The 24,132-nt window shown below is 46.6% G+C and overlaps 1 protein-coding gene across 2 annotated transcripts in view; it reads left to right on the forward strand.

The window, feature by feature from the left end:
• Nucleotides 1-24,132, forward strand: part of XNDC1N (XRCC1 N-terminal domain containing 1, N-terminal like) — a 38,607-nt gene that overhangs the window by 1,320 nt on the left and 13,155 nt on the right. Inside the window, exons 1-12 of one of the 2 annotated variants that reach the window (XM_037068679.1) lie at nt 5,715-6,010; nt 7,924-8,065; nt 8,843-8,998; nt 10,091-10,269; nt 14,664-14,746; nt 14,989-15,161; nt 17,131-17,203; nt 18,298-18,425; nt 19,210-19,318; nt 20,202-20,247; nt 21,201-21,920; nt 23,476-23,688. In XM_037068679.1, coding sequence (XP_036924574.1) covers nt 5,966-6,010; nt 7,924-8,065; nt 8,843-8,998; nt 10,091-10,269; nt 14,664-14,746; nt 14,989-15,161; nt 17,131-17,203; nt 18,298-18,425; nt 19,210-19,318; nt 20,202-20,247; nt 21,201-21,920; nt 23,476-23,688 — 2,067 coding nt within the window. In that variant the 5' untranslated portion in view covers nt 5,715-5,965. Of the gene's footprint in view, nt 1-5,714; nt 6,011-7,923; nt 8,066-8,842; nt 8,999-10,090; nt 10,270-14,663; nt 14,747-14,988; nt 15,162-17,130; nt 17,204-18,297; nt 18,426-19,209; nt 19,959-20,201; nt 20,248-21,200; nt 21,921-23,475; nt 23,689-24,132 lie in introns of those variants that run through there. The other variant, XM_037068678.1, reaches the window with a different exon arrangement.

Genomic DNA, 24,132 nt, shown 5'->3' on the forward strand with positions numbered 1-24,132 from the left:
GTATGAAGGCATGTTTGGGTTGGGGGCCAGGTCCCCGGTAGGGGGCATGCATGAGACAACCACACATTGATATTTCTCTCCCTCTCTTTTTCCCTTCCTTCCCCTCGGTCTAAAAAAATTTTTTTAAAGTTTATGTGTGTTGCAAATACCTTCTTTTGGTCAGTCATTTGTATTTCAACCTTGTTTGTGTTACTTAAAGTATTTTTCATGTTTCTGTTTTTGATCCATTTGAGTATAATTTTTAAAATATGTTATGAGGTATAGTTTACTTCTATTGTTCATCACATTGTGAGCCAGTTTTCTGAATACCATTTATTACTTCATCCTTTTTTCTTACAGAATCATGTTTCTGTTCTCTTAAAACCAACTAAGCAGGTTGCAAATTCCCATTTATATAAGTCTTTCTGGTATCTACATTTTTGTTGCTATAGACAGTACATTTTAATGACTGTGACTTTGCAATTCAAAGGAGTTGAACTGCACTTCTTTTTTTAAAAGATGTTATTCATTTTTAGAGAGAGTAAAACGGAGGGAGAGTGGAAGGAGGGAAACATCAGTTGCCTCTCACGACCGCCCCCCCCCCAACCAGGGCTTGAACAAGCATACTTTCGACTTGTGGGATGATGCCCAACCCACTGAGACACACCAGTCAGGGCCACTTCTCTTTTCTTATAATTTTAATTCTATTTTATTGATTATGCTATTGTCCCAATTTTTCCCCTTTGTCCCCTTTAGCAAGCACCCCCCACTCCTTCAGGCAATTCCCACACATTTGTTCATGTCCATGGGTCATGTGTAGGTTCTTTGGCTACTCCATTTCCTATACTGTACTTTACACCCCCATAACTATTCTGTAATAGGTGTTTGTACTTTTTGGTGTCCTCACTGATTCCTCCATACCCCACTCCCATCTGGCAACCATCAAAACTCCATGATTCTGTCTCTGTTCTTGTTTGCTTAGTTTGCTTTTAGATTCAATTATTGATAATGTATTTATTGCCATCTTATTCATCGTTTTGATCATCTTTTTCTTAAATAAGTCCCTTTAACATTTCACATAACAATGGCTTGGCGATGATCAACTCCTTTAGTTTTTTCTTGTCTGGGAAGCGCTTTATCTGCCCTTCAGTTCTAAATGATTGATTCTCTGGGTAGAGCAACCTTGGCAGTAGGCCCCTGCTTTTCCTAACTTTCAATATTTCTTTCCAGTCTCTTCTAGCCTGTAAAGTTTCTTTTGAGAAACCAGCTGACAGTCTTATGGGAGGTCCCTTGTAGGTAACTAACTCCTTTTCTCTTGATGCTTTTACGATTCTCCCTTTATCTTTAACCTTAAGGATTTTAATTAGATGTGTCTTGAAGTGGGCCTCTTTGCATCCATCTTATTTGAGACTCTCTGTGCTTCCTGGGCTTGCATGTCTATTTCTTTCATGAAATCAGGGAAATTTTCTTCCATTATTTTTTCAAATCAATTTCCAATTTCTTTCTCTTTCTCTTCTTCTGGCACCCCTATAATGCAAGTGTTGGAACTCTTGAACTTATCCCTCAGGCAGCTTATACTATCCTTGTTTTGGGGGTTCTGTTTTCTTGTTGTTCTGGTTGGCTATTTTATGTTCCCTTATGTTCCAAATCACTGATTTGATTCTTGGCTTCATCCACTCTACTGTTGTTTCCCTGTAAATTGTTCTTTACTTCAGTTAGTGTATCCTTTGTTTCTGACTGGATATTTTGTATGCTGTTCAGGTCCTCACTAAGTTCCTTAATCATCCTTATAACCAGTGTTTTGAACTCTGCCTCTGATAGATTGCTTATCACCATTTTGTTTAGTTCTTTTTCTGGAGTTTGGATCTGTTCTTTCATTTGGGCCATGTTTCTTTGTCTCCTTGTTTTGGCAGTCTCCTTGTGTTTTTTTCTATTTATTAGGTAGAGCTGCTATGACTCCCTGCCTTGGTAGTGTGGCCTAATGTAGTAGGTGTCCTGTAGGATCCAGGGGCACAGCCTCCCTTATCACCCAAGCTGGGTACTCAAAGTGTACCCTTTGTGTGGGCTGAATACACCCTTCTCTTGTAGTTGAACCTTCATGCTGTTGGCAGATCAATGGGCGGGATTTACGCAGGCTAGTCAGCTGCAAGGACTGGCTGTGACCACTGACCAACCTCCACCCTCTGTGGAGGATCAGCTGTGCAGGGGCAGAGTGGTGGTATTCCAATATGGTTTGTAGCTGTCCACTGAGTGTGCCAGCTCTAGGGTTTTCTGGGTGGTGGAGGCCAAGGTCAGCCCATACCTGTGTTTTTCCCCAGCCCTCCCACCCCTCGCCTGAGCTATAAAGCAGTATGAGGTGGCTGCTACTTGTGTCGGGCTTGGAGATTCCCAAGTAAAGCCAAGCTGTGAATCTGGGCTGGCTGCTGCTAGTGCTGGTCCTGGGGCTACTTAGCAAGAGGTAAGGGGGCTGAGGGTTCACTGAGGCCAGCTGTGGCTTGTTTGAGAGGATTTAGGAAGTTGTGAAGCATGAGCCAAGACCAGCCATTCGCATGGAGAATTCACTGTTCCGCCTGGAAGTTGGGTGGGATATAGTCTCAGGAGATCTCCAACATGGGGAGATCTCCACAGTGTTAGCCAGGTTGATAGGGTCTCAGATGTGGCACCTTCATTCCTATTTTGTGGCTCTGTGTGGGGAGGGTTCAGAAAAGGGACTATGGCCTCCGTCCTCTTTTTTATGTAGGAAAATGCTATCCCCCAGCTACTGTCTTGATGCCAGACACTTCAGTTCCTCCCTGTACGCCCTGGTGCCTTTCAAGCTGCTAACCTGGTGTTGGAGCTCAAAGGGAGTGGGTATGAGTAAGTCTATGTGTATGGTCTTTAAGAGGAACTGCTTGGGACTCCAGAAGTTTCTTCCACCAACTAAATCCCCTCTGGTTTTTGCAGCCAGAAGTTATGTGAACTTATCTTTCTGGCACTGGAACCCTAGGCTAGGGGTCCTAGTGTGGGGCTGGGACTCTCTGGAGATGTCCCTCCCGAGATATCCCACCTTCCACATGTGGGTGTGGAACCAGCCCATTCCGCATCACCCCCACACCAGTCTGGATGGATGTGGTTTCTTTAATATGTAGTTTCAGACTTCCATTCAACTCAATTTCTGATGGTTCCAAGTGATGGTTCTTCTTTATTTTAGTTGTAATTTTGATGTGGTTGTGCAAGGAGGTGACCTGAGTCTACCTATACTGCCATCTTGAACAGAAGTCAGAGCCACCTCTTTAATCTTTCTAGAATCATCTTAGCAACTTGTGGCCCTTTATTTTTTACGAATATCATGTTTGCCAGGAACTTTTGCTGAAATTCTGATTGAAATTATATTGACTTAATAAGTTACTCTTTTTGAGGGCTATTTTTTTATGCCTACTGTGTTTCAGCATCTCTCTGAGGTGTAGCGTAGGGGGATAGCGAACATGCAGAAAATCTATATCCTCAAAGAGCTCACTAATTAGCAGGGAGACAAACATGGTAAACACACCATTGCCAACAAACAAGAACAACAGTGTATGCTGGTGCAAAGAGGTCAAAAAATACTTAATCCTTGGATAACTACACACAATTTGAGAGATGGTGGTCTTCATGAAAAAGACTGCATGTATCTTATTCAGCACTCCATGTCCAGCACCTGGTACAAGGCCTGGTAACTACCAGACAACCCCCCAAATATTAACAAAATGAAATACCCAGGACTGACAACTTCAGGGTCTCCAAGCCTAAAGTGTAGTTTTGAGGCTGGCTAGGTATGTTGGTGATGAGAGATGATGGAGTTTTCACATCAAATCATAGATGTGTACTGGAAATATCTCCAAACAGACCATATCTTAATTATTTTTATATTTCCAATATCTAGCAGAGAGTAGGAAAAATTGTTGAATGTTCAGTGAGTTCCTATTATGGGAATAAACAGCTCTAATTAATCTTAAGGCCTAGAAAGGTAACTCAGAACTCATCCTGCCTTCTCTTTTTGAAGCCTTGGCACCGTGTTGAATGGGACCTCTGAGGAATGCCTGACCTTTACATGGCTTTCACTAAGTTTGTTACTACCCCACCCTGAGCACTTGAGGACTGCTGGTCCTTTGGAGTTCAGTTTTTATGGTCATTTATTCAGTCATCAGCTCTGGCTAATCTGGAACTGTAAGTTTCTTCCTCTTACACTGAAGATACAGAGACGAATCAGACATGAAGCCTGTCCTCCAAGAGCTTACAGTTGGTTAAGGGACATAAGACATGTACCCAGCCCTGGTTGATGTGGCTCAGTGGGTTGCGTGCTGGGCTGAGAACCTAAAGGTCACTGGTTCAATTCCCAGTCAGGGCACATGCCTGGGTTATGGACAGGTCCCCACTTGGGGGCGAGCAAGTGGCAACTGATCAGTGTTCTCTCTCACATTGATGTCTCCCTCCATCTTCTTCCCTCCCTTCCCCTTTCTCTAAAAAAAAATAATAAAGTCTTTTTTTTTAAAAGACATATACCCAGATAATTGTAATACAGAATTGAGAGGATGGAGCTATCAACCTGAGCTTGTTAAGCCTAGTGGAGATGACATTTTAGCATCCAAGTTACACTCGATTTGATAAGTGCTTAAGGGAAAGAATATTCCAAGCAGAGGCAATGGAATGAGCAAAATTTTGGAAGTGAGAAAATATGTTGGGGTGGGAAGGAGGGAAGACCATTATAGCCAAGAGTATATCGAGGTTGTGGACTTACATTAGGGGCCAGGTGGGAACAAACCTGAGTGAAAAGGGCAGGATATAAATATTTGGAGAGAGATCCACATATATACACTCACACAACTTTGAAACACCTCTGGCCAAAGAATTGTTGAGCACAAAGCAAAAGGTTGCTGGTTCGATTCCAGGTCAGGACACATGCCTGGGTTATAGGTTCAGTCCCTGGCTGGGGTGCCTACGAGAGGCAACCAACTGCAATGTTTCTCTCTTGTATTGATGTTTCCCTCCCACTCTTTCTTCTCTCTAAAAGTAAAAAAAAATATTTTTAAACAATGTTTAGCAAAAAACAAAAGTACAAATACCCATATGAACTTTTAAGATTAAATAAATAAAACACTGATAGTCCTATTCCTCTGATGGCAGGAATAGGAGATGAAGCAGGAGATGGAGAGATCTACACTGCACACGTTTGAGGGGCCAAGCTGAATTAGTATTAAATACCTACCATGTAGCAAGAGATTTGCATACGTCAGCAAAATTAGGAAGTTTCCTTTTATGGGAAGAAAAAAAGAGGCTTGTATTGTGTATCTACTTGAACATTTGTTGCACATCTTGACTACGTGCCAGACTCTTAAGGATGCAAAGATGAATGATTTAAGGCACAGTCTATGTCCTCACTACCTATAAGCCCGACATGAACATATCAATGTATGTTTTTGCTCTTGCTCTTCTGTTGCCGTGTGGTTGCATTCTGGCTGTTTCAGATCTGGTCTATCAGTTGGTGTAGGTCTGGTGTCTGCCCCCATCCCCACCAAGCACGTCAGGGTCGTCAGTAACAGTCTGACTGCTGCAAATAACTGCTGTTACCAGGGAAACAGTCATGGCTAGTTTCTTTTTATTTTGTTCTCTTCTTCAGGAGTAATAGGATTTTTTCTCTTCTAGAAGCTGACAGTACCAAAACGTAGGCAGTGCTGAAGTGCTGACANTTAGATCTGGTCCATCAGTTGGTGTAGGTCTGGTGTCTGCCCCCATCCCCACCAAGCACGTCAGGGTCGTCAGTAACAGTCTGACTGCTGCAAATAACTGCTGTTACCAGGGAAACAGTCATGGCTAGTTTCTTTTTATTTTGTTCTCTTCTTCAGGAGTAATAGGATTTTTTCTCTTCTAGAAGCTGACAGTACCAAAACGTAGGCAGTGCTGAAGTGCTGACAGAAGAAATAGGAGAAAACATTCTCGCCTTGGACTTGGGACAGCTGCTGGGCCCACTATGGCTCCTGTGAAGATTAGCCATGTGGTGTCATTTTCCTCTCAGGTATACTAATTAGCAGGCATGTTTTTTTTTTCTTGGTGACCGAAAGGAATGAAAAAGAAATAGGAGACGTGGCTATGCTTTCAGGAAATTGCCAATTCTAATAGGGGAGACATTGTCCCTTCTCCAGGAGTCCAGACTTGAAGGGGCAAAACCCAGCTCTTGCCCCGGGTTATTCCCAAAGCAAGGCAGGACACAGGAGAGAAATATCCCCAGGAATTAAAGGTAAACAAGGAGACCACCTCAGATATCCCACCCTTAGTTTGGAGGAAACTGACAAAGCTATAGGACCAAAGACTGTACCAGGGTTCCCAGGAGAGAAGTTTAGTCACTCTGTAATTGAAAGGAGACCAGGACACTCAAGGTCATCCCTGACCTGTGAGGCTATCACCACCAGCAAAGATGAGCTCAGACTCCTCCCTAAAAGTCCACTTTCAGGAAACCCCAATTGTCGCAGTTAGAGCCAGATGCCAGCACCCAGCACTGACCCCCTGTGGTGATTAAGGGCTTCCCTCCCTTTCCTCTGCTCTCAATTTCCTTTCCATGTACCCACTCTCCCTGCCCTTCCCCTTCTGTTATCCTAGTCTTTCTCAAGGAGTGCTGTTGGCCTTTTGGGTCGGATAAGCCTGCATTTTATAGCAGTAGCATTTGCATGGTGGAATATTTAACATCCATGGCCTCTACACCCTAATGACGTAATGCTTCCTAGTCATTATGAAAGTCAAAAATATCTCTGTACATTTCAGAGACCTTTAGAGCATCTTTAGGAACTACTGTATCAAGTCCTTTTCTAAGTTAAATAGAAGAAAAGTTAACCTTTATCCTCCATACCTACATGGTCAGCCTAAATGATTTTCTTCACATTCTTGACCTTACAGAATGCTAGAGAACATTAGCTGTCTTCTAATATTGTGGTTTTCAAACTACTCTGTGGGGACCCACTTTAGGAAGTTGCAGGGAGGAGAGACATGCATGTCTCTCGGCACCCCCAAACTCTGCTTTAGAAAGGGCGCTGCTTTTATTTGTTGTAAACACACACACACGCACTTTAGTATAAGACTAAAGTTTAACAAAAGGGTTTTACTACTAAAACAAAAAACAAGACTGAAAACCATGAGTCTAGTTTTCCCCTTCTACTTATGGATTAAGAAATTTATATCCTTGAATAAGTATGAAGGACACATGGACAATAACTAAGATGGGGGGCGGAGATGGGAGGGGGGTGGGGAGCACTGGGGGGGTGCAGGGCTGGGAATACAAGAAAGAAAACTGTACTTGAACAAAAGTTAAATAAAAAAAAGAAAGAAATTTATATCCAGAGGCAACATAGTTGCTCAAGGCCTTTTCACCAAAAATATCTGACTTTGGGTTAGAACTGAAAATTTCTATCTCAGTATCACTATTGCAGTCTTTGAATAAATCACGTTATTTCTACCTATCACTTGTAACCTTAGAATAAAAATCTGTGCCTTTTTTATCTTGTAGGGTTACTTTGAAGACAGATGTCTGTGCAAGCACCTTGTAAATGGTAAATAGCGTGGTGTGGTGCTTGAGAGCTCTGGGTTCAGAAACCTGGGAGTTCTGACTCCAATTGGTTATTTGGCCTTGTGGCCTTGGATAAACTCCTGAACACAAGCTTCAGTTTATTGATCTGTTAACTATGAGGAAATAATAGTAACCACCTAAAATTCCTTTGAGAATTAAATTAGGTAGTGTGGTAAATGAGGGAGAGATAAATAGTGTCTGTAAGTCCCTGGGTACGTGATAGCTGCGTTCCTGTGGACACCATCGAGTGCCTTCCTATGGTGTCGAGATGCCTGGAAAGGTTTGAGAGTATAGGGAGCCCTCATCGTGGGCTTCCTTTGTTCCCTTGGTGCCTGATTAAGGTGCCCGATTTTCTCCTCTCTCTGACTTAGGATCCCAAGTATCCTGTGGAGAACTTGCTGAACCCAGACAGCCAGAGGGGACCTTGGCTCAGCTGCCCTCAAGACAAGAGTGGGCAACTCAAAGTGGAACTGCAGCTGGAGAGGGCAGTGCCCATTGGCTACATCGATGTAGGTGAGTGAGATCTCTGGGGCCTCGGGAGAACGCTGGAATAGCATTCCCCTCCAAAGCTCCACCATAATGTCTCAATTCCGTCTGGCTGAGCAGCCTTCGTGGAATAAGCCATAATGGTGTGAAGGGGAGATGTGGCCCTTGCCCTCGGAGCAGATAGGTGGTGTTGGCAAACTGTAAGGGTTCCATTCACGTAGAATTGAATGCAAATGGCACCCCTGGAATTGTGCCATGTGCCTCCCTCCTTTGATCCGAGTGGTCTGGGTGAAGCCTTAGGACACTGACATAATTATAAATGCCAACAAACAATGGATAGACACTTCTGAATACCAGCGTCAAGAGGATGCTGGGGGTGAACTCTGCAGGGTAATCTGGGGAGGCTCCATGGAAGTTTATGGGTTGAAAAGGTTGGCCTTAGCATTCTCAGGAATATAGAGCTGACAAAGACCATTGGTCTCAGCTCTGTCAGGACGGAGAGATGTCAGGACATCCTCCCTAGCAAGGATTTAAGAGGGAGTTTCGCACGGCCTGCCAGAGCCAGAGGACAGGGAAGCAGCGGGTCTCTTTAGTCAGGGGAGGCTTCTGGCCGAGAGGAACACGGCGAGCCTTCGAGTTGTCACTTGGTGGGCTAAGGGCTTGTTTTGCGTACATACTGGCTCGTTGTGTTGCTTGACCTTTCTGAGCTTCCAAGTGGCTCTATTCCCTGACTCCCTTGTGTACCATCAGAGGAGCCCCTGTCATCCGATAACCCCTTTCCTTCTCTCAACCTCTCGTCCCCAGGTAACTGTGGCTGTGCTTTCCTGCAGATCGATGTGGGCCGTTCTTCCTGGCCCCTGGATAGGCCTTTCGTCACCCTGCTCCCTGCAACCATGCTAATGTCTCTAGCCGATTCAAAACAGGGGAAAAACCGCTCGGGGGTCCGCATGTTTAAAGATGGTAAGGAGAGCAAAAGCAGAATTGGGAGAGAAATTGAAGGAGGGCAGGAGGGAGGGAGAGTGTGAGAAAGAGCTGCGGTACGATAGAGGACCGTAAGAGCTGGTGGTTGTACACTGTGGGGAGGGGAACTGCAGGGGCTGGTTGTCTCCCTTGGGGGGCATGGTAGTCAGTGAGCGGACAGCTGTGTGGTGTGTTTGTGAGGGAGTTCTCTGTGCCGACAATGCATGGTACCTTGGGATATTTATGAGCTGATTTATATTTACCCTCAACGTGATTCCATGAAGCCTGGTGGAGAACCCGCATCCGTGACTAGTATTTTTTGTTTGTATAAATATAAGTGTGAATGTAAGCATCAGTGTGGGATGGATGTCTATATAAGTGATGGAAGACTATATGATGGTTATAGTTATATAGCGTATAGTGTTTCCTGAGCTCTGTTCTATGCAAAGCTCTGTGTTCACTAGACACCGCAGAAGAAACATAAGACCTGATGCCTGCCTTTGGGGATTTAGGATTTGTCTGCGTTTAAATCGAAGGTGTTTGTAATGTCAGGGAAGAGTGATAAGAGAGGACCATACGAAGTGAAGGAGCTGAGGTCCTACTGGACAGTGCTGGGATTAAAGGAGAGAGAGGTTTATAGTACTGGTATGTGATGCTGTGAGTGAGTGGGTAGGGCGTGTAGTGCTGTGAGAGAGGCTAAGGGCCCGTGGTCCAGGAGGGGTGGATGCAGCCCAGCTAATCCACTGGGCAAGTGGTCACCCCAGACCCCAGCACTGCAGAAACCTCCTGTTAAAACGAGACATTGGTAAGGTCACAGAAGAAGTGTAGAATGAGGATGTGCTCACACTGGGAGGGATGTGGAACCATGAAGGGAGAAGCGATGATGTGTGAGAGCGCTCTGACTGGCCTGCTTGGCACTCCCAGACCCTGAGCAGCAAGGCCAGAGGGGTACTGATGGCCCCATTATTCCTTTCATTGCAGTTTACTCTACGTAGTCACTGCCTTTTCTTGCCCCTGCTCATTATTGACCTTGTCTTCCTTTTTCCGTCCCATTCATACGTTTCCTCTCCCTCTCATTTGCTTTCCCTCGAGATGATTTCCTGGCTCCCGCCTCAGGGGAGTCATGGGATAGACTTCGCCTGACTTGTTCCCAACCCTTCACACGTCATGAGTCCTTTGGCCTGGCCTTCCTGCGTGTGTGCTCCTCTCTGGACCCCTCACATGACCCCGTGGTGGATCCGTCAGCCCCTGTGAGCTCTGTGCCGAGCCAGGTATGCACAATGGTGGAACAGGGACTTAATATTTTCCCACCCTTGTCAGCTTCTGGTTAGGGAGGTGGTGCTTGATCGAGTTGCAGAAACAAATCAGCACGCATACATTCAAATACAAACATAGATGGGTGCATTACCCTTACTTACAGGTAAGAATGAACTCTCCCTTCCACACGTGAAAGATCCAAGTGAGTGAACCTTCATCACCGTAGTGCACACAGAGCTGTTGGCCGTTTGTCCTTTAGTCATAGTGAACTTCTTTGGGGGTTCGAACTTAATCTCATACTTTATTTCTAGGTTACTGGGGACTCCAGCTTTCATCAGACTCTTCCTTCTAGCACCTGAAACTCCCAGGACTCACTCACAGTCCCTCCGTCACTGTTCCCCGACCCATACCTAGCCAAGCCAGTTGTATTCTTAGATATGTGCTCTGCAGTTTCATATGTTTTCCTGCTTTCTCTCCTCGCACAATGCACATACACTCCTCAAAGAGGACATGTATGTTTCTGGCCATGTATAAGTATCTAGTCTGTTTATCTCCCCTTTCCTCAGCCAGTTTCCTAGTTTTTCTTTTTTTCTTCCTAAGCCTGTTCTGACTCCTGCTTTCTTTTTTTAAAAATATTTTTTATTATTTATTTATCTTCAGAGGGGGAAAGGAAGGAGCAAGGAAGGAAACATCAATGTATGGTTGCTTCTCGTGCATCCCCTGCAGGGAACTGGCCCCTGCCGGAAACTGTGCTGCAACCCAGGCATGTGCCCTGACTGGGAATCGAACCCCGATCGTCTGGTTCGCAGGCCCGCGCTCAATCCACTGAGCTACACCAGCCAGGGCGACTCCTGCTTTCTTTATACTGGTGTTTCTATTTATCTTTCCAAGCCAGTACCCTCCATTGTGATTCACTCACAAATATAAAGATACAAGGTTTGTCCAGAAGGTATCCAGCCCATGTAATATGAAAAATAGAGACATTTACTGAAGAAGATATAAGATACATGAAACAGTATACATAGGGCAGTGATGCCTCGGTCCCTTTCATGTAGGTGACTTGGGACCTCAGTCAGTCCTCCCAATCACCATCAGCTACCCCATTGTATTTTTCTGAATCTCATTGATGGTGTGAAATCTCTTCCTTTTCAAAGGTGATTTTTTTAGTTTTGGGAAAAGCCAGAAGTCACAGGGCACCAAATCTGGGCTGTAATGGGGCTGAGTCACCTGGGTGATTTGATGTTTCACCAAAATTTCTGCACGAGATGTGATGCATGAGCAGGTGCATTGTGATGAAGCTTCCAATCACCAGTTGTCGTAGCTGCAGCTTCTGAATCATCCAAATAGTTTCCATGGAGGAATGTTCAAGCTTAAAGCAAAATTTGATGCAGACTCGTTGCTGTATTCACTTAGTCATTTGGAATGCAACAGCCACACAGTACACACACTCACTCAGTGGCATCTACTGCCCCCGCTAACTAGTACAATGAAGCTGTCATTGTTCACACATGCACATTCCAGTCCACTTTCCTTAGCTCCCAGGTTACACAGATGTTGCTCAAACTCTTCTCATTATACTAATAATGGCTGGACTTTTTCTGGACAGATCTCATATAATCACACAAAGCTTGAGTCTTAGAATTACAGAAATGGAGAAACACTTGGAGAGCATCAAGCCCCAACCACCTCATTTTACAGGTCATTTAGGGAAACTTACATATTCAAATTCACACAGCAAGTCAGATCAGAGTAGAGACCAGAAATCAGGTCTCCTGTCATTACACGACAGTACTTCTGTACACACTATACATTTTTAGAAGTTTCAAACATCAGCATAACCAAAAGAATTTTAGTTCCCAGGAGTGAGCTTAGTCCTATTCAGGCTACTGAGAAAAAGAAGAGACAACATTGGGAAGAAAAGGTGGAGTTAGAGCAGACAAAGGAGGAGTGGATGCCTGTAGTGCAGCCTCGGGAGAGACCCAGAGAGCTGAGATGAGTGAAGCTTGGTCTGAGATTTACCCTTCCACTGGGGCAAGAGCTAAATAATGCAAAAGGACCAGTGGAAGCAACCCAGTGTCTCCGCCAGGTCCTAGTATCACAGAGGTGGGAGATGGCATGAATGGAGCTAGAGCTCTGTGGCCCTGGCTATACAATAGAGTGGAAGCTCTGTGAGATTAGGAACCTGTTTGTCTTATTCCGTGGTACATTCCTGGCAGCTGGAACAAAGTAGGCTTTGAGTAAACGTGTTCATTATATAAATGATCTTTGGAGGAGAATTGTAGATAAGGCCACTATAAAATTTACCATCCTAACTGAGATGCTTTGAGAACAAAAAACAATGCTATTAATAACTATATTGAGCCCTGACTGGTGTAACTCAGTGGGTTGGGCATTGTTCTGCAAACTGAAAAGTCGCTGGTTTGATTCCTGTTTGGGGCACATGCCTGGGTGCAGGCCAGGTCCTGGGTTGGGGGTGCAAGAAGCAGTCAATTGATGTTCTCTCGCACGTGGACATTTCTCTTCCTCCCATCCCCTCTCTCTAAAAAATAAACGCATAAAATCTTTAATAATAATAATATTATTATTATTATTACTATTATTATTATACTGAGACAACAGACATAATAAGCATGACTGTCCCAGGCAAACCAGGACATACTGTTGCCCTAATCATAGGATAAATAAGGACTTTGTAGAGTCTTTCCCATTTTGACCATCTAAATTACTCTGTACCTTTAAGACCTTGGTGGGATCAAGGAAGAAGCGAGTCAGCAACTCCAGGGCATAGTGTTAGAAAGGTATTGAACATCAACAGCAGAATGAAACATACTGCTGGTACCTCAGTGAAACCACTTGGAAAGGAGATCCTGAAACATTTCTGTAAGAGGATTGATACATGGAAACGAATTGATGGCACTTAGTTTTATAATTTAAGGTGACTAAAATGCCATGAGCTTTTTAAAAAAAATGTCTCATTCTAATGGTAAGTTATAGTAAAAGTGAAACATGAGGGCTTTTAATCTTGGGAAAGATTAGGATCTTTTGTGATCCTAATTTTCCAGTAAGGAAACAGAAGCCAGTGGAATGTCCCAGGTCACACTGCTGAATAAGCCCTGGCCGCCTGACTCTGCTTCGCCTGTGCAGGGCAGCTCATCTCCTAACAATTCATCGTATTTAGCATTGTCTCTACAGAGAGAGTTAGTTACCCTTCATAGTAGTGTTCACTCTAAAATGTATGAGACAGAGTAAAGAAAAAATAAGATCTGGTTAACCAAATACTTCAAAATTAATGCTGGGTCCATGATGAGATTGTAATGGCACTTGGAAAATATTAAACAGTGAATGTGAATAAAAATACTATTTCTCAAACTTGTAGAACGAGGCTAAAGTGATACTTTATAAGAAAGACATTCACCTTTAAAGGAATCTGTGATGAATCAGCTGAAAATTAAAGAAAAAATTAATTTTTAAATTTTAATGACATTTAGAAAAATAAAGAAAGAAATAACCACAGATGAATTGACACAGATAAATTGAATTTTGGCAAAGAATTAAGAAGTGGTAGCATTCTGCATAAGTAAAATCTATGTAGAAATGATCTATTGTGGGGCAGTTATACACAGACTTTTCTGGAACTTGACCTGGAGAGGTTTATACGACGCCTGAGGTAGACACAGTGGCCAGTGCTAGAAAGAGGCGGGTGTCGTCCGATACACATGCTTGTGTGCGCATGTCTTCTTATAGATGGCTATCATTGGTAGGTGTTTAGTTGCAGGGAAACAAAATAGTTCACAAAGTAAATTATAATGGAAACTAAGCAATGTTTAGAAGAGAAAAGTGATAAAAATGTCCCCAAATAGTTCACAATAGAACTATTTTTAAGTATAAAGAAATATATGTGTATGATTTGTTTCTCTCACATAGGTGTATAGAGATGAGTGATTTGAGTTTTGTACCTACCTGAATCAATTTTATATATGTATAAATTTAATGTATATTATATATAATCAAATATTGTATTTAATGAAATATTAACTATGTTTGATGTGTGAATATTAAATAGATATAATTAAAATTATATCTATGTACACACACTTTGAAAAGTTTGCACATGATACCAGTCTCCTAAGACTCTTTTTCCCAATAGCATATATTCTTTTTTCCCAGGTGTTTCAGGATTATGACAAAACCTTTACCACTGGGGAACAAAGCATACAAAATCACCAAAATTCACATCTTAGAGCTGGAAGAGAATGTGCACACAAGCAAAGTTGCCCTGTACAAGTTTTTGCGGATACATTCACTCACTAAACTGAAGTCCTTAGGTTTGAGACTATACATGGCACTAGGTGGCAGCGTCCCCTGGTGGTGAGTGTCTGTACTTCATATTTCTCCATTTTCTTTTCAGGGTTCCAGTACTTCAGAGGCTGATCCCAGCCCCTGGATGGCTAATCCTTCCATCCGGAGGACATTCTTCCCAGAGCCCCAAACGTACGTAGCCGCCAGAGTGGAGGTCTTCCAGCCACTTAACAGTTCTTCCTCCTGGAAAAGTAAAACAACCAAGTCACTCACAGGCGTGCAAGCCCTACCTGGGTTCCCCCAATTAATCGCATACCCTCGGCCTGTATCTGTATATCAAACTGGCTTTCTTGGTTAAATGCCACTAACTTAGGTGAGCAAAATGGAGTCTCTTGTTTGGAATGAAACCAAGCATTCTCTCTGTTTCCCTGTAGGAGCACCAAGGAAATTTCAGAGCTTAGGAGTATCCTACAGCAGCTGCAGCCAGGGACTTTGGGGCGCTCAGCTCGCATGGTACTTTCAGCTGCCCACAGGGCACCTCCAGCCAGTGGGGCAAGCCCAAAACACAGCCCTGCAGAACCAGGTCCCAGTCGTCCAGACAGTGCAGGTGAGGCCCCATGACCTGCCTTTGGCTCCTTGCTCTCCCTGGCACCACCCTTCCTCCTTGTGTCCACCACTGTGCTATAGGGCTAGCTCACAAATGGGACTTCATGGGGCAGAAAAGAATTGTCGTGTCTTGTTACCAGAAGAGAAATCAAATATGGTGTAGTGACTGAAAGAGCACTGGCCAAGGAATCAGGAATCCTTGTTTCTTTGGGCCTTGATTCCCTCATCTTAAAAGTAAAGGAATTAAACCAATTAGTATGTATGGCTTTTACACTGTTAATGCTCTGTGATCACCTCAGACGGACAGTTAGGTCAGGGTGCTGGTGTATGGAGCTTATTGGAGAAATAAAGTTGGGAATACTGTGCTTATATCACAGAGGAAGAAAGGATTAAACGTTTTGAAGTTCCTACCTTGCCCCAGACATCGGTAGGCACTTTTACCAACTTTATCTATTGATATTCACCACAAACTTAGAAGTAGACAGTGTTATATTCATTTTAAAAAGAAGCTGAGATTCAGTGCGGTAGAGTATCCTGAGTCATACAGCTCGGGGCTGCAGAGCCGGGACGTGCACCCCATGGCCCTTGTTCTTCTTACTGTTGGACCGTAGATTGTAGGAGTGAGAAGACAAGTAGAGTTCTCTCTGAAAAACCTTGGTTTCACTCATGGCTTTGTTCAAAGGAAATGGTTTATCTGTCATTTCAAGAACTGAACAGTTCAGTGAAATAACATATCATTCCATTCAGAAATGAGTGTATTGTTTCTTTGGTTACCTTCTTTTGCATAACAAATCACTGGAAAATGTTAGTGGTGGAAAACAGTATTTATTATCTCGCACTTTCTCGTGGTTAGGAATCTAGACGTGGCTTAACTGGGTCCTCTGGCTCTGACTGTGTCACGAGGCTGTGGCATCGCAGGCTTCCCCTGGAAGGACCTGCTTCCTAGCTCACTCACATGCTTGTGGTTAGGATTCAGTTCCACCTGGGCTGAAGGACTAAGGCTTCCCTCATGTCCTGCACCGTGAGAGCCTCTCCACAGAGCATCTCACAGTGTGGCAGCTTGCTTCGCCAGAGTGAACAAGCTGGAGGGCAAGAGAGAAGCCTGTCTCATAACCTGATCACAGAAGTGACCTCTCATCAGTTTGGCCAAATTCTGTTCATTAGAAATAAGTTACTAGGTCCTGCCCACACACCTCAGGAGGCAGGAATCCATGGGGGTCATTTCAGAATCTGCCTACCACATAAGGGAAGGATGTAGTTTATTATTTCAAGAGATGGAGAATGGGAGGGAAACTAAACTTTTTAGGCACCTACAGGCTGGGCACTTTGAAACATATTAAATGCTATACAAAGTATTTCATAAGTTTGGATAAATAGGTAGGTGGATGTTGCTGAGTTTCTTTATTACTCACTTGCCCATCTCTGTGCAAGGCTCTGTGCCAGGTGCCAGGGATACCACAGTAAATAAAACACAATGCTCCAACGCTCGTGGAGAGGCGCATGTCAGTGTCCCACAAGAGATCTAAAACTTGAAACTGGAAAGTGCTTCAAAGGCAAAGCAGCATAGGATGACCAGATTTGGATTAGAGAACCCAGGAAAACTTCCTCACAGGAATTAGCATTTTCTCCAAGACTTAAAGACTGAGAATTAACCAGGGAAAGAGGATAGAAAGAATATTCTTTTTTTTTAAGATTTTATTTATTTTATTTTTAGAGAGAAGGAAGGGAGGGAGAAAGAGAGGGAGAGAAACATCAGTGTATGGTTGTCTCTCATGTGGCCCCCACTGGGGACCTGCCCCACAACCCAGGCCCTGACTGGGAATCGAACCACAACCCTTTGGTTCACAGCCCAAGCTCAATCCACTGAGCCACACCAGCCAAGGCTAGAAAGAATATTCTTAAAAGAAGGAACATCACATGTGAAGGCCCTTTTGTCGATGCGCTAGACTGAATGAGCATTTCTCCCACAGAGCCCAGCCCAGAGGAGCAGAACTCAGCAAATGAGGTGGGCAAGATGAAGAGACAGAAAGTACAAGCCCGGAGGTAAGTAGGTTCACCCGAAAGACCCAAATCACCTCCCTAAACCGTCCTGCCCTCTTGACCGGCTTCTTCCCCACTCCTGTTGTAGTTCCGTCAGGGGGCGCCCTTACGTTGGGGGTTTGATCTTGCAGTCTGGACCTGGAGGGTAGAAGAGAAAAATGTCTTTGTCCACATGGTGTCAGGCATGGGGCCGGGCAAGGAGGTAGCTCTGTAGTGAACCAGAATTTGAAGCTGAGTACACTGTACTTCTTGGACTTCTTTATAATTCAAATCTTTTTCTGCTTCATTAGGCACTGTAAAAAAGAAAAAAGAAAAAGATAACCCACAGGGTCCTGGCTAGCATAGCTCAGTGGACTGAGCGCGGGCCTGGGAACCAAAGGATCACGGTTCGATTCCCAGTCAGGACACATGCCTGGGTTGCAGGCCAGTTCCCAGCAGAGGACGCATGAGAGGAAACCACACATTGATATTTCTCTCCCTCTCTCTTTCCCTTCCCCTCTAAAGATAAATAAATAAAATCTTTAAAAAAAGATAACCCATAGAACATATGAGGAAATATTTCCATATCATACATTCAATAAGGGACTTGTATCTAGAATATCTAGGAACCCTTACAACTCAACAATGAAAGAACCTAGTTTTTTAAACGGACAAAGGATCTCAATAGATTTTTCTCCAAAAAAGATGTGCTGAGTATATGCAGGGCCTGTGGGGGTAGAAGAGTGGGGAGTGACTCCTCGTGGCTTCAGAGTTTCTTTTGGGGGCAATAAAAATGTGAAGTTAGATAGCTGTGGTTAAACAACCTTGTGAATATCCTGAGACCACTGAGCAGTGTGCTTTAAAAGGATGAATTTTATGGAATGTGCATCATATCTCAGTGAAAAATAACAATAAACCTAAAGGCTGTAGTAGAAGCTGTGTTTTCAGGTGTTCAAAGGTTAAATGACCTTCCTAAAGTCAGATACATCAAGTGGGAAGACCAGGACTCCCAAGTCGGGGCTTCTGGCTCCATATCAATTTTTTCACCCTAATTTAAGGTTCCTTCAGCCCTTATGGCTTCTTGCTAGTAGCTGGTCTTTAACTGTTCTTTCTCACAGGCCTTTATCCTACTCGAGCTCTCAACCAAACAGGAGGGGGAGAGCAAATGTGGGGCAGAGAGAACACCACCGACCCCAGGCCCCGCCCAGCAGAGTCCAGGATGATGGAGAGTGTCCCATTTGTGCAGGTAAGCTGCTTGGGCGCAGGGGCTTGTTGCAGGGCTGTGGAATAGGAGATCTGGGAACTCCGCCAGGAAACATTTGAACTTGGACTCCTACCCTCTGTCTGCTGTGCAGTTACATGCAAGTCTATATTGAGCGCCTGCTCATGTTGTGTTGGCCAAGCCGTGGAAGGGACAGGGGCCACGTCCTCAGGGGAAACATGAAACAAAACAATATAAAACGCTATCAGATTTTTCTCTCACTTGAATTGTTTATGCAGGATTGCTCACTAGGAGGCAATAGTTACTTAAAGAGGTCTTTAAAAATAAAGTACTGGAAAAAAGACAAAAACACTATCAAAGAGGGCCTAGAATTTCCTTCATAAGTTTTTCCTCTGTATCCAAAATCAACTTACTCTCTGATTCTCTGTTCAAACGTTACTTGTTTACCAAGTCTCTAACCTTCTCAGGTAATTTCTCCCAGCTGAGCTCCTGGACGGTTCTCAGACTCCCTTGGGCGCTTAGCACTTCTCGCCTTCTGCTTTGTGCCACAGTTACTTGTGGCCTTAGCTTATCTTTACCCCTGACTCTGCAGTCCCTAAGGACAGGCCTGGCTTTAAGTGCCTCTGCTCCCAGCACAGAGTCAGGCACATAGTAAACACTCGAATATTTCGCAGATTCATGACTGGATAGTGTCTCTATGTAAAGCCTTTAGTGTCAACAAAAACAGCTGCATTTTGACAGGCTGCTTGGAGTGGCATCCTACCTGGAAGTAGGCCCAATTTTGCTTACCTCTCTCTCACCCCCTTAGGCTCCTTCAGCACTGGGACTCTTCCCCAGCACGCTGCCACTTGTGGGGAGACCTCCCCACCTCAGCCAGCCTCTCCCTCCTCGTCAGCACCTGCTTCACCGTCTGTGCTGTGGGTGTCCTCGGAGAGCTCATCACCCGTTTCCTGGGTCCAGTGCCCTATCTGCCAGTTGCATTTCTCAGCGGGAGAAGTAGAAGAACATGCCAGCATGTGTGGGGAGGTCCCTGAGCCATGAGCCTCGAGGACCTGTGGTTTGAGTCCCTTGGCGTCTATGACTAAAACTGGAGAGTGATCTCTTACCAGTAAAGAGGGGCTGGTGCAGCCAAGCACTTTCTCCGCCTCCTTCCACTCACTCCCTCAGGACTCTGCCTGATGGCACCTCTGGGCCCAGCCTTCTCCCCACTCCCAGTTGTTAAGACTTCTGTCACCATGGCACCTGACTTTCCCAAGGACAGCATCATCCTTTTCCCCTTTGGAACTTCTGGTGTAGAACTGGTGATCCCTCTCGGGCTCTGGAACACAGTCCAGATGTCCTCCCCTACAAATGGTGTGCGTCCTTGTGCCCATTTTCCTGAATGGGAAACTGAGGCCCTGTGAAAAGACACACTGCTTGATAAATGAGATCCTGGGCTGTAGTAGGAAGGTGATTTTTGAGCATGAGACTGACCTGCAGCATCCCACGAACTTAACTCTCTGTATGTTTTGTGGATTCTCTTTCTAGATATAATTAGATCACCGTGTTGTTTTGTGACTTGAAGCAAGTTATTTATCGTGGGCCCAGAGTTAACCCTCAGTAACAGAGGTAAACCCCCTGTCCTGCTCACAGAGCTGTCACAGGGATCAGATGGGTTAATGGCTGAGGAACAGTTCTAGGCTTGGCTGGGAGCCTTGGGCAAATCCACATCCCATCTGTACAATGAGGCCTGCTCCAGCTACGGCTTTCTACATCCTATTCCCACCTTTTTGAGCAACTATGTCCTCTGCCCCTTCCCAGAAAGTTTTGTTGTGTGGCACTAACATCAGTTCCCCTGGTCTCCAGGGCACAGGGCTGAGAGGGAGCAGCTGGTCCTGGTGAAGGCGGGGGTGGGTCTGGGTGGAGTTTTAAATGAATAGGAAGGAGGCAGCTGGACACAGTCAGGGGCGCAGGCAGAGCAGGAGTTCTGTCCTTCAGCCCCTGCCAGCATAGGCAGGTGCAGCCATGGACCCTCTCACGGTAAGAGGACCTCTGCTCCCCTACCTTCCCCATTCTGGCCCCAGTTTTGGTGATGATGAAAACAGGTTGACCAAGAGGGGTGGCAGGTGGGCCCTTCTTAGCTGCAGTGCAGGTGGTGGCATCACCATGTGGGAGGGAGAGGAGCCCTTGGAGCCCCAAGCCTGGGCCCAAAAGAGAAAAGCAGTGAAGATGAGCTGGGCCCTGTAGAAAAGAGGGACAGGCCTCACGGGTGGGGGCAGGGGGTAGTTTGGAGGAGGCCGAGTGTGTCGGGGTCCTGCAACAACGCCCAGACAGAGCTGAGGGGCTTGGGGAAAGCCCAGTCCAAAGACCCTCCTATGTGGATGTGTCTGGACCTGTCCTTCAGAGGCTCTGGGACTTCCAGAGGGATGAGCAGCTGGGAGGTGAAGTCAGCAAGATGGGAGCTGGGTTCTGCACGGGTTCTGTGCTCCGTGTGTGGGGTCCAGCTCCCGGTGCAGCCCTGTCCAGCCGCTTCGGCCTTGCCTTTCTCTCCGTACCCACATTTGGCCCCACGGTGTGTGGGTTCCTGTGAGGGTGACAGTCGTGCTGAGGAAGCGGCCCCCAGTCAGACTCAGTCCTGGCACTTTCCCAACCTGAGCACCCACATAATAAAATGGTGACTAGGACAATTTTTGTTAGTATGTGTTTGGGACAGGGAAGAATATGATGGCTGGGTATAGGCTTGAAGGTGAGAGGGTGAGGGGGGTCCCAAAACAAAGGGGGTTGGAAACCTGAAGCCCCACCCTCTACTCCTTCACCCAGTCACAACCTAACTGGATGGAGATCGTGAACAAAAGACTGAAGTTCCCACCCCGCCTCCTGGGTGCCATCCAGGATGGGCAGCTGGGCCTTGTGCAGCAGCTACTGGAATCAGGGGTGGAGGCCCCAGGCGGCGGGCCAGGCGGATCCCTGTGGAATGTGGAGGAGGCTGAGGACCGCTCCTGGAGGGAAGCTCTCAACCTGGCCATCCGCCTGGGCCACGAGGCCATCGCTGACGTGCTGTTGGCCAATATCAAGTTTGACTTTCGGCAGGTCCATGAGGCACTGCTAGTGGCCGTGGACACAAACCAGCCAGCAGTAGTCTGTCGTCTGCTGGCCCGGCTGGAACGGGAGAAGGGCCGCAAAGTGGACACCAGGTCTTTCTCCCTGGCTTTCTTTGACTCATCAATCGATGGTTCCCGCTTTGCACCTGGCGTTACTCCCCTCACCCTGGCGTGCCAGAAGGACCTGTACGAAATAGCACAGCTGCTCATGGACCAGGGCCACACCATCGCACGGCCCCACCCCGTGTCCTGTGCCTGCCTCGAGTGCAGCAATGCCCGCTGCTATGACCTGCTGAAGTTCTCCCTGTCCCGCATCAACACCTACCGCGGCATTGCCAGCAGGGCCCACCTCTCACTGGCCAGTGAGGACGCCATGCTGGCTGCCTTCCAGCTCAGCCGGGAGCTCAGGCGCCTGGCACGCAAGGAACCCGAGTTTAAGGTTTATTTCTTATACTTTCCCCTGGGTTCCTGGATGTGATTGGGCCCGTGGTGGGTGTTGTGGGAAGTGGGAAACAACAGAAAGACGATGAGGCCTTGCTCTGTTATCGGGAAACTTCCATTTTGATGGGGAGACACAATCCCACCTTGAAGGGGATTCATTCTAATGGCAGAGAGCTGTCCCTTTAGGCACACCTTACCTTATGGGGGCACACAACCCCCACCCATGGGTGCCCTGGTCTGTCTGAGGGAGAGAACACAGACAAACCCAAGTGCGGGGACAGACAAATGTTCGGTAAAACCTGTCATCTCTGAGTAGCTCCCGTGTGGTCCGTCCCACCCAGAGCGTGGTGTGTTGGGGCCTCAAGTTTGTGATCACAAGCGGGGAGAAGGCAGAGGGAGGCAGACCAGGTGCTCCTGGGATGCTCAGCTCCATGCAGTGCCCATGCGGATAGTTCTGTAAAAACGTCAATGCCCAGAAAAGAGAGGTCAGGAAGCTACAGCTCTTGTGTTCGTGGCAGACTCTGGAAGAAGCAGAATGAATCCTGGCTACGCAAGTGGGCAGTTTAATACAAGTGAAGAGGAGTAGAGGCGCAGGCTCAGTGAGGCTCTCGGGTAGAAGTGGACACAGTCATGTGTGCAGGGGCCTGAGCAGGAGCTTGAGGGGGGCCTATAGCAGGAGCTGGTCAGGGGCCTTGGGCACTGCCCGTCCAGTTCCATCCATCACTCATCCACCTCTGTGCCAGGGAGACTTGGTACCCATGCTCAAGCAGGGGAAACAGACATGGATGTTAAAACGAGGCCCAAGGCAGGATGTGACCTGTGCCAGGAGCGTTGGCTGCTGCTTCACCGAGGTAGTGGGAGGAAGGCCTGGAGGGTGATAAGGGAGTTGTAAAGAGCAGTCCTCTCCCAAGGGCTTCCCTTCCATCTCACAGCAGCCCCTGGAAGGAAGCAACAGGAATTACCATCCCCCCTTCCAGGCAAGGGAGCTGAGGCCTGGAAAGGGGAGGAAACTTACCCTATGTGACCCTGCCCAAGGGACAGTGCTGGGACTCAGGCCTGGCCTCCTGAGATCCCAGGCTGCATTCCCTCTGGGGTTAGGGCCCCGAGTGAAAGCAAGGACAGGATGGGTCAAGTGGAGGCGAGATCTGCCTCACTCATGTCTGCCTCTCCTCAAACTCCAGTGTGGCCTCTCACACAAGGTAGGTGCTCAGGAAAGTTAAGTAAATGAACATGAGAAAGGCCTGAGTATAGGAGTAGAAATGTGACAGGAAAGTACAGGGATGGGCAAAGGTGGCAGAAGGATTTGGGTTGAAATGACTTAGTGATGAAACAGAGGCAGCACCAGGTGCGCTGACATAGGAGGTACCTTGTCACAGCAAGGAGAGGAGATGAAGTAGCAGAAAGGAGTGGATGACCCAGGGTGACACCAGATGTGGGGAATGATGGTCCGAGGGTGGGACAGAGGTGGCCCAGGCTCACTGTTGGGGGGAGGGGGCTGACGATGGGGCTGAGTCCACATGGTACCAGATACACACGGACCTGCTTCCGTACAGCCCGAGTACATTGCCCTGGAGTCACTGAGCCAGGACTACAGCTTTGAACTGCTGGGCATGTGCCGGAACCAGAGCGAGGTCACCGCGGTGCTCAATGACCTGGATGAAGACAGCGAGGCTGAGCTCCAGTCCGAGGGCCTGGCCCAGGCCTTTGAGGAAGGCATCCCCAACCTGGCGAGGCTGCGACTGGCCGTCAACTACAACCAGAAGCGGGTCAGCTGGGCCCTACCAACCACCAGCCCCCACACCCTGCCTGGCCCTGATCCCTTGCCCTGCCACCTCTAGGTATCCCCTCTCCAGCCCTGAAGGAGGCCTTTCCCCTTCTCTCAGGACTCTCTCAGACTTGATTCTGAGCACTAGGCCCCTGATCCTGTGAGTCTCACCACCGCCCCCCACCCTTCCTACCTTTAGTCTAAGCCCCTAACCTCTCCCCAGCCCTTGGAAGTCCCATTGCCCACCAGGACCCCACCTGCCCTCCAGCCATCTGAGCTTGCCCTCCACCTCTGGCCTGCTGAGTAATTTGGTCTGTATTGTTCTGTTGTTTGGTATCTTGTTCTATTCAGCGAGAATAGACTAGCTCTCTCAGGACATAGATGTCAACTGATTCCATAATTAGATGCCCTCTCTCATCAGAGGCCTGCCCCCCTAAGCTAAAGG

The sequence above is a fragment of the Sturnira hondurensis genome, unplaced genomic scaffold (assembly GCF_014824575.4).
Source record: "Sturnira hondurensis isolate 20B ecotype Veracruz unplaced genomic scaffold, ASM1482457v3 Scaffold0017746, whole genome shotgun sequence".
Lineage (NCBI taxonomy): Eukaryota > Metazoa > Chordata > Mammalia > Chiroptera > Phyllostomidae > Sturnira > Sturnira hondurensis.